This window comes from Acanthisitta chloris, unplaced genomic scaffold (assembly GCF_000695815.1).
Source record: "Acanthisitta chloris isolate BGI_N310 unplaced genomic scaffold, ASM69581v1 scaffold8412, whole genome shotgun sequence".
Classification (NCBI taxonomy): Eukaryota; Metazoa; Chordata; class Aves; order Passeriformes; family Acanthisittidae; genus Acanthisitta; species Acanthisitta chloris.
In genome coordinates, this window is record NW_008662163.1 from 1,525 (window position 1) to 10,743 (window position 9,219).

General features: G+C 41.0%; 1 protein-coding gene across 1 annotated transcript in view; it reads left to right on the forward strand.

The window, feature by feature from the left end:
- MAT2B (methionine adenosyltransferase II, beta) overlaps nucleotides 1-8,768 on the forward strand; it is a gene marked incomplete at its 5' end in the record, with an annotated part of 9,515 nt that extends 747 nt beyond the window's left edge. The window contains 6 exons of the mRNA XM_009070500.1: nucleotides 1,793-1,983; nucleotides 2,784-2,898; nucleotides 3,368-3,520; nucleotides 6,089-6,282; nucleotides 6,838-6,951; nucleotides 8,103-8,768. Coding sequence (XP_009068748.1) covers nucleotides 1,793-1,983; nucleotides 2,784-2,898; nucleotides 3,368-3,520; nucleotides 6,089-6,282; nucleotides 6,838-6,951; nucleotides 8,103-8,273 — 938 coding nt within the window. The remainder of the gene's footprint in view (nucleotides 1-1,792; nucleotides 1,984-2,783; nucleotides 2,899-3,367; nucleotides 3,521-6,088; nucleotides 6,283-6,837; nucleotides 6,952-8,102) is intronic.
- Nucleotides 8,769-9,219: the final 451 nt, after the last annotated feature.

The window sequence follows — 9,219 nt, forward strand, 5'->3', positions numbered from 1 at the left end:
TGTCACCAGAATGTTTAATTTCTGGCAAGGTGGACTAGGTTCAAACTGGTAGTTGGTTGGTGTTGGATTTATGGCAGATATGTGTCACTGATCTTGTTTTCCCAGAAACAAGTGACTGAAATCAATTAGCCTTGCAGACAAGAGCAAGCTGTGCTTGCTGAAAGCTGTGTTTGTGTCCAGTTCAAGCTGTGCTGCTGATGTAACATCCTCTTTATGATGTGTGGGATAAACAAACTTAGATGAATGATGCTTAGAAGTGTCAGATTTTACGCTTTGGTTTGTGCTGGTCATTTTCTACTCACGAAAGATATTTGGTGATTAGAGAACCTTTCAGCTGTTCTGCAGCAAGTGTTGGACATTTATTAGTTGGCACCTCTAGCTGTAGAAACACTGATAATTTGTCCAGTCACACTCTGGGCAGACTTGACCAAGATAAAAAGTACATAAGAAAACAGAGTTGCACATTTTCACTCATTGCTGTTTAGTGAACATGGGCAGCCTTAAAAATTGTAAATAAACTTGTGACCTGAGGTAAAAATAACTGTAAGGATAATTTTTTGAACCATCTTGTGCTGCATATTGTCCAGATAGAAATTATTTTCATCCAGTACTGATGGGAAGAAGTCATCCTTCAAGTGGAGCTTTAGAGTTGGGGAACACGAGTGCTCCGTGTTGGAAACTCAAAGCAGTTGTTTGGGATAGGCTGTTTGCATCCTGCACCTCTGCATAAACCTTTAGGGATCTGCAGGGGTGAAAGAGGCATTGGAAGCATTGCTGTGGCTTCCTGTGCTGCAGTGGAAAAGCAGCACTGCTACAGTGCTCAGGAATGGCTGGGCTGCTGCATGGCATAGCAGAAGACATTGTGTGATGTCCAAACCCACAGTCAGTTATCACAAATTGCCCTTCTGCGTAAAGTGGTCAGGAAATACAAGGTCTGTGGGTTCTGCACACCCCAAGGTTTTTTGTGTCCTGGCACAGTAAACATATGCTTTCATTTTGGTTTTTAGCAGCCTCTTGTTTGTGGGAGATGCAGAAGGAAAGCATGAAAGGAAAATGAAGATTGCACAGATAGACATGAATCTTGTGTTTGCTGGCTTGAAAACTTGATGGTCTAGCGAGAGGGGGAATGAGGTTTGTGTGTGCTGATGTTCACAGCTGTCTCCAGTGCCAAAAATGTGCAGGAGCTCAGGCACAGCTTTAGTCTGTTGTACAGAGCCAGAGTTGAAATTGCCAAATCACTTTCAGATGCATTTGGTAAAACTGATGAGAGATCTGTATCTTGGTTTTACTTTTATTAGACTCTTGTGTTGAATGGCAGTTAAGTACTGTTCTGTTTAATAATAAAATGCAAGTCTTTAATTCTCACAGCGAGTTGTATTGTATTTCTGCAGCTTCTAACTTGCACAGTCTATCCAAAAGTATTTGTGGTACAATTTGGACCCTAAATGTTACATCTTTTGGGTCCATTTTCAAAAACAGTTTATTTCCCTCCTCTAAGACTGCACAAAGTTAGCAGCTTCGGAATGAACTTAAAATTCTGCCTTTGCTAGTGGTTTGGTTTGTTGTAGAAGTAAATGAGTTTCCCACTAAAGTTTTGTTTTCATGAGCTTCGAATATCTGTTTAAATCCTTGGCTGGGTACAGTGTCAGTGTTCCATAAGACACTCCAGAACCCTCAGGAAAAGCTTGTTTAATACAGGAGCTCTGACTGTAGCCTCAGAGGCTTTTAAAGAAAACACAGTAGAAAATTACAGTAGAAACAAACCTTTTCCTGTTGTCATTTCCCTAGGAAGATGTTGATATTCCCAGCAGGCGAGTTCTGATCACTGGTGCTACAGGACTTCTTGGCAGAGCTGTGTTTAAAGAGTTCAATGAGAATAATTGGAACGCAGTTGGCTGTGGGTACAGGAGAGCTCAGCCCAGATTTGAACAGATCAATCTTCTGGACTCTATTGCAGTCCATGGCATTATCCAGGAGTTTCAGGTAAGTTTCTGGAGCACAAAGTGGATGGGTAGGGCACTGCATATGCTGAGGAGTCAGTCGATGGTGCTGCTGAGTCCTGGGGCTGCTGGGGCTCATGCTGGGCAGAGCTCTGGCACGTGTGTGGCTCTGTGCCACCCCGAGTGTGGTTTTCTCTGCAGGTGCACGCAGCTCTCAGCTTTGCTGTCCTCAGCGTAGACACTGCAGGCACAGCTGAACATGTCAGCACTGACAGCTGGAAGAGTAAGATTGATGTGAGTTATTGACATGTCAGCATAGGGTCCTGGTGCAGCGGAATACTTGAATACAACAGCAGTAACCACGTCTAGTGTGCAGTGCAGTAAGGAGTTCACTGCTTTTTCACTGGCAAGGGGAATATGTAGAACCTGCAATACATTATGCAGGGTCCCATTCTATAAAATGGCTTTAAACATCTCATTATATGTCAAATAAGCTTAGCTGAAGTTTTTGAGTATACTTGTGTGTATGTGTGAGACACATATCAACATATTCTGTTATACAGAATTAAAAAGAAAAACCCACAACTTCAATCTTGCTGTAAAATTGAAGCTACTGAAGAGCACAGTTGCACAATTAATGATAAATCTTTTTGGAGGCCCTTGAAGCAGCATGTTGTTTTGCCCTCCCTAAGGAAAATGTGCTCCTCAGAATGCCATGGGTAAATATAACTCTGCTGTGTTACTCCTTGTCACCTTTGCCTGAAGGACATCATCACTATAGTGAGGGGGCAACTGCAATCTCTTGACCATGTTGGTTGTTTCAAAGTGGTCTTTAATTTCCAGCCTCATGTTATAGTGCACTGTGCTGCTGAGAGAAGGCCAGATGTTGTAGAAAGCCAACCAGATGCTGCTTCTCAGCTCAATGTGGCTGCTTCAGCGAACTTAGCCAAAGAGGCAGGTAAGGCCACTAATTCTTACACATCTACTTAACCCTAGTCTCGTTAAAATGATGCTCGGCACTGTCTCTGCCTCCATGGGTCAGAAATAGCACAGTGTAACACTTCCTAGTCAAAAACTTGTATTAAAAAAACCTCCAAACAAAAGAAAAAAGTCAACCCTCTGGGCTTAACAAGAAACCAAATCCATCTCCTGGATTTGGTTTCTTGTTAAGATACTGTGTTTATTTATATAGGGAAATGAGTGTGTATCAGTTCCTTCAAGTGCTGAATGTCATTTCTGCCATCAGGGTGCCCTCAGTCCATGTCCTGTAAGGCAGTGTGCATGGCTGTGTGAGGGCTCAGCCAACAGACAAAGCAGTGGGAAGGAGTGGGGATAGTGAAGTCTTCAGGTGATATGTTTAAAAGTTTGCTGGAATTTCAAACAAGGCATGAATTAAAATAGACTATGTATAAACATTTTCTCTCTAGCTGGAGTTGGAGCATTTCTGATCTACATTAGTACAGACTATGTATTTGATGGAACAAACCCTCCTTACAAAGAGACTGATGTACCAAATCCCCTGAATTTATATGGGAAAACCAAGCTGGAGGGTGAGAAGGCAGTCCTGGAAAACAATGAAGGTAAGAATACACTCAGCCATTTTTAATAGAGGCTTTCTATTTTTACTTAGTTGAATATTAGCTTAAATAGACTCTTAAGTCATAGTGAAGTTGCAGAACCATGGAAACAAGATTCAGAGAAGAATGTGGTTAGGAGTCAGTCTCCTTGCTCGGGAACTATTCCTCTTGCTTGTAGGTTGACTAAAGCTTTATTTCCTACCCGTTTTGATCTCCATTCATGTTACTTGTCTCTGCTCATGGACATCCTTGAGCCTTTGTGTGCTGTAAATCTGCTGTCCCTAAGGAAAGAGAAAAACCTCCCAAAATGCACAGCTGCTGTTATTTAGGGGGATGCATTGCAGGTGTTCTCCGTGTATGTTTACTTAAAGGGAAAACCAGGCTAGGACTCAATGTAATGCAGACCAAATCGCCGTGGGCTCTAGCTGGGACTCTGAGGGTTTTGCTCTCATCACAGAGGCCATCAGGCCACCCCTTGTGTTTTTACCCACCTGGCTTACCACACATCACACCCCTGCTTGTGATGCTTTGTAAAGGGTTCATCACATGTTTCTGGGTTTAAGCAGCTAATTTCTTTTTATTTATGTATTGTTTAAATCTTTTCTTAATGTAAATTTGAGTTCAAAACATACAAACGCAATTAAAAAAATACTATTTAGTAAGGGGAAAAAAGCTTAGGACTGATCATGTTCCCTTTCATCTAAGATTTATTTCTTGCATAAAAGAGAGATTTGGCTGCTTCTAGTCAGTATGTTGCCAGTTCCCAGTTACAGATTATAAGGAACGAAGCACTTGTATTTTCTTGAAGAATTTGAAGAAAATAATCTCAGTGCCCTTGCAGAAGAGGCTTCTGATCTGTAAGTGTGATACTCACACTGTGATTTTGTGCTGCCCAACCAGACAACAGAGCAATTGATGAATTACTGTGATGGTCTTTCAGTAACTGAAGCTCTAAGTTTGTCATTACTAGTAAGAAAGTGACTTAGTGAAAAATGCTTTGACGGGAAAAGTCTTATTTAAATAAAAATAAATGCTAAGTTATTCACTCACCTCGTAATTAAATATCATCTCTGAATTTGACTGTGATGCTGTTTGCTTCCCTCTTCTAGATTAGTGAAGATAAGACTGCACCCAATTGAAATACATGTGGGTATCTTGCTAGACCCTTCCCCCAACTCAGCACTTTGATATTTCATAACCACCCTGAGCATGAGCTGTTTGGCACCAGTGGGTTGCAGCAGTGCTAATTATTAGCAGAAGGAATTTCGGGGTGTTGCTGAGTAAGGTGCTTGAAAATAGCAGTTCTGTTGTTTCATCCAAACATAAATATTTTACATGTGTTAGTTTTCCAACTGCTAATTTGCTGATACTGTGTAGGTAGAATTCAGTCTGTCAGATCTGTATTTGGGTGAAAAACTTCCCTATCCATTTTTGTTGTGCAATGCAGCAATCTCCAATAATAATTTGGAGGGTTTAGCAGTACTTGAATAGTTGATCTCTCCACGTCCCAGGCAGCTCTCTGAGAACACAAGGAAAGCAGTTGTCTTCTCCACTAATGAATGCTGCTAAAGCTGTGCAGAAAGAGATGTTTCAACCAGCATTTAAAGACAGGAAGAACATATTTGCTGGGTGACCAAATAACTGTTTCTAGAGCAGCAGGAAATCAGTGTCATGTTGGGTTTTCTCTTTGTTTTTTTGGTCTAAGAACTTGTTCTGGTTTACTTTTCTGTGAGAATAGTTTCTGTGTTACTTTTTGTGTTAGCTTTTTCTGTTTGTCTGTCCAATAGCTGTAGTGACTTCAGCTTCTAATTTCAGGACTGATGTTATTGTTTTTTCTCTTTCAGCACAAATATCTGTATTGCTTTTAATGAACTTGTCACAGCCTCCTTGGATTTCCCCTGAGAGGCTGTTTGAGCCTGCATGACTGAGATAGACTAGTATGATATATTCCATCATGCAATATCCTTCTCTTTGCACTTGTTTACAGTTGAATTTCTTAAATCACTCTTCAAATCTAATATTGTTTGCTACTGTCTTCTGTCTTCCTTATTTGTCAAGCTTTTTTACTCATTCCAAGGTTCCTATCTTTTTTCTGGTAAATAATATCCTCCCTGATGCAGGAGGTTTCTGCATGCTGGCATAGAATTCTTGTCTGTAATTGGTGCCTGAAAATGGTGACCTGTGATTGCTTGGGAATGTTTCCCTGCCCTTCTTCAGGGGGGATGGGAAGTGCTGGAGTAGCTGCACAGTGCAGTTGGGTGTTTCAGTGTTTGAATTGTTTTTCTAACCCAGACAGGTCTCCTTGTGCTGTTCATGAAAGCTTGGTAACTTTCCGGAAATCAATGGCATAAATGAAAATAAGTGTATATAATCTTAGTGTTTATAAATTGGTTTGATACAAATTAAAATTACATTCTGAGAGCAAACGTACTAATTGCATTTTATGTGTGATTTTTGGATGCTTTATATCATCAGCATATTTCTTAACACTTCCAAACCACCTCTCAGGTTGTGCTGCAACATTTGTACATAGTCATAACAATGTTAATACTTCTAAAATATTCCTTTCAGGAGCTGCAGTCCTTAGGATTCCTGTCTTGTATGGGGAGGTGGAAAGACTGGAGGAAAGTGCTGTGACTGTTATGTTTGATAAAGTGCAGTTCAGTAATAAATCTGCCAACATGGACCACTGGCAACAGAGATTTCCTACCAATGTCAAGGATGTAGCAACTGTTTGCAGACAGCTAGCAGAGAAGAGAATGCTGGTAAGAATGCCAAGAAATGAGCCTCTCCAGGGTGAAAACAGTGTGAGTTCTCAGCTTTGTTTGTGAACAGCTGAAAACTACACACAGCCTGGATCCTTCTCTGCACTTCAGGAGCAGTGGGAGGGAGGAGAGACCTGGCTGTAATGCTGCAGTATCTTTACATGACTGTGGGATATTGTGTTCTTTGCCACAACCATGAATGAAGTGATGGGACAGAACCTTCTGAAACTTGTATCATGTCTTCTAGTATAGAGGAGAGAAATGGGAGTGCCTAACTTACTCACATCTGCCCTTTACAAATTCCTGGTTTGGGCTAAAAAAACCCCACAGTGATCCAATGTCATTCTCAAGGATGCCCTTGTTTATTGTGTTAAGAACACCAAAGTGACAAAACAAAGCCACTGGACTGAAATGCTTCATTGTGTTTGTTCACCATGTAGCAGCTTTTCAGGGTAGGTCTTGCTGGGAGGTTATTGTGCACAGTTCCTGTGCAGGAATTCGTCTGAGGGCCAGCTAGCTGCTGCTGTTCATCTGTCTTTCCTGTTTCTTCTCTAGGACCCCTCAGTAAAAGGAACATTTCACTGGTCTGGCAATGAGCAGATGACGAAGTACGAAATGGCATGTGCAATTGCAGATGCTTTCAACCTTCCCAGCAGCCACTTGAGACCAGTAAGTGATGTGTTGTTTGACCTGTAGAAAGATGGATGTGCTCAGTCATTTCCAGGAGTAGGTTTTACACTAGCCATACAAGTGAGCTTCCTCTTCAGGACAGTCTGTGCCTGTCTAGTGCAGCAGCTGTACTGCTCAGGGTGCTGTCTGGAGTGTAACTCAGGACAGCAACAGCTGCTTTGACCTGCTGAGGCAGGAAAATGACCCAGTCAGTGAGTCACCAGTTTCACAGCCTGTAGTGTAGTGGCATTTCTGCAGAACAGTTCCCCTCAGTCACAAGTAAATCCATATTTTTGTTGTATTTTTGACCTTAAAAAATGCTTCACAGATTGACAGAACATTAACTTGAAGGTAGGAATCTGTAGGAACTGGGCAGTGTCCAGATTTATTTCTGAATACATGCACAAGTTCAAATCATTTTTGGGTTAGGGTTAGGGTTTTATTGACACTTAACAGCAAGACTGCTCTTAAAGACTTCGTGTTGTGGCAATGTAACATGTAAATAAGATTTTATTTATATACAAAAGAATTTCCAAGGATTTGGAATTGGTAAATGCTGGAACTGAAATGTGGCTTGGAAGATGGAAAGAAAACAAGGGAGAGCATTTAGTCTGAATTTTTTCTGCCCAGAGCTAATTCTCTTCAAGTATATTGATCGAGACATGATTCTGTTAATGCTCTGGAGCATTTCTTACCTTGTGATTATACAGTGAAAATAGGAATAAAATGTAGGAAAGCACAACTAGTAGCAGTAATTGAGTGAGAAAAATGTAACTTAAGACACTTTATGTGGTCCTGCCTGACACTTGTTGAAATGAAGTTAACCACAAAACTAGCAAACAAACAAACCCAAACAAAAAAAACCCAAACCAACAGATAATAGTTGGGAGGGAGGAGGGGAACATAGCTGTGTAGAAAGCTGTGAAGGAAAAGTTCTAATCATGGAACCATCAAGGCTGGAGGAGACCTCTAAGATCATCGAGTCCAACCATTAACCTGTCACTGCTGTAACCCCTAAACCAGATCCTCCAGTGCCACATCCAGATGCCTCCCAAACACTTCACTTAATGAACTGCATAAGTATTGTTCTGTCACTTCTGCTTACTTGTTGGTGTGTTGGGTTTTTTTTGAATCTCCTGTTTCTCTTTTAGATTACTGACAGTCCAGTCGTGGGTGCTCTTCGTCCCAGGAATGCTCAGCTGGATTGCTCCAAGCTGGAGATGCTGGGGATAGGGCAGAGAACACCATTTCGAGCTGGGATCAAAGAGTCACTTTGGCCTTTCCTCGTTGACAAGAGATGGAGGCAGACAGTCTTCCATTAGTTTGTAACTTTTTTAGTAGAAGTCTGGTATGTGGCACTTTTTTAAAAAGAAAAAAAATAGTTTTGTATGAGTGTTCTTAAATCGTGACATTTATGAGTTTTCATTTTATCAGGTAAACAGATGGTCTTGCACTAGTGAAACTGTTAGCCTAAAATGAGTTCAGTGACAAAAACTGAGCCTGTTTGATGTCATGGATCTTTCCTGCCATTTGTACCAGTCTAACTTAATACCTGTTCCTAGCAGATTGAGGTTCTTAGTGATCAGTGCCCTGTGATGCTAAGAATGACTCATGTCACTTGCTGATTTACTTTTTGGCTGAAATAATGTTGTTGATGCTTAAGGTCTGTGCCATTGTTGTAAATACCATTTCTCTCCATTAAAAGACATGGTCACTTCCCTTATCCCAAACACCTGAGCTGTTTGCTCTCAACCTCTGAAGGTGAGCGCTTAGGGAGTTAAGCTGAAGTAGGAATTGCTGATGTTTGTTCTGCTTGAGCTCTGATCAAAATGTTTTCTAAAGAAGTGAAACTTTATTTTTGCAATTATGAAGTGTACTTTTTATGCTTGAAATATTTTCAGAATGTTCTGTAACTTTACTGCCTGCAGCTTTGTATTTGTACAGTAAGTCGTATGCATTTGTTTTAATGGTGACTTGTAAAAGCTAGAAGAGGGTGGGAGGGTGGGGGACTACTAGTTTTGACCTGTTTTTGTTGGGGGTGAGGGATTGGAGTTGGAAGGGTTTTATAATTTCTTTTTTTTGACTGGGTAGTTGTTTGGTTTTTGTATAAAAGCATGAAATCTCTTCATCTTTCTCTTTTTTTGGGGGCAGTATTCGGGATTGGTTAAATTAGTGGAAGGTGTTTGTTAGTCAATCCACGTGAGGAGGAGAGGAAAGGTGTTCAAGGATTTGTAGCACTGTGGCTTCTTTTGCACAGGCTGTCAGACC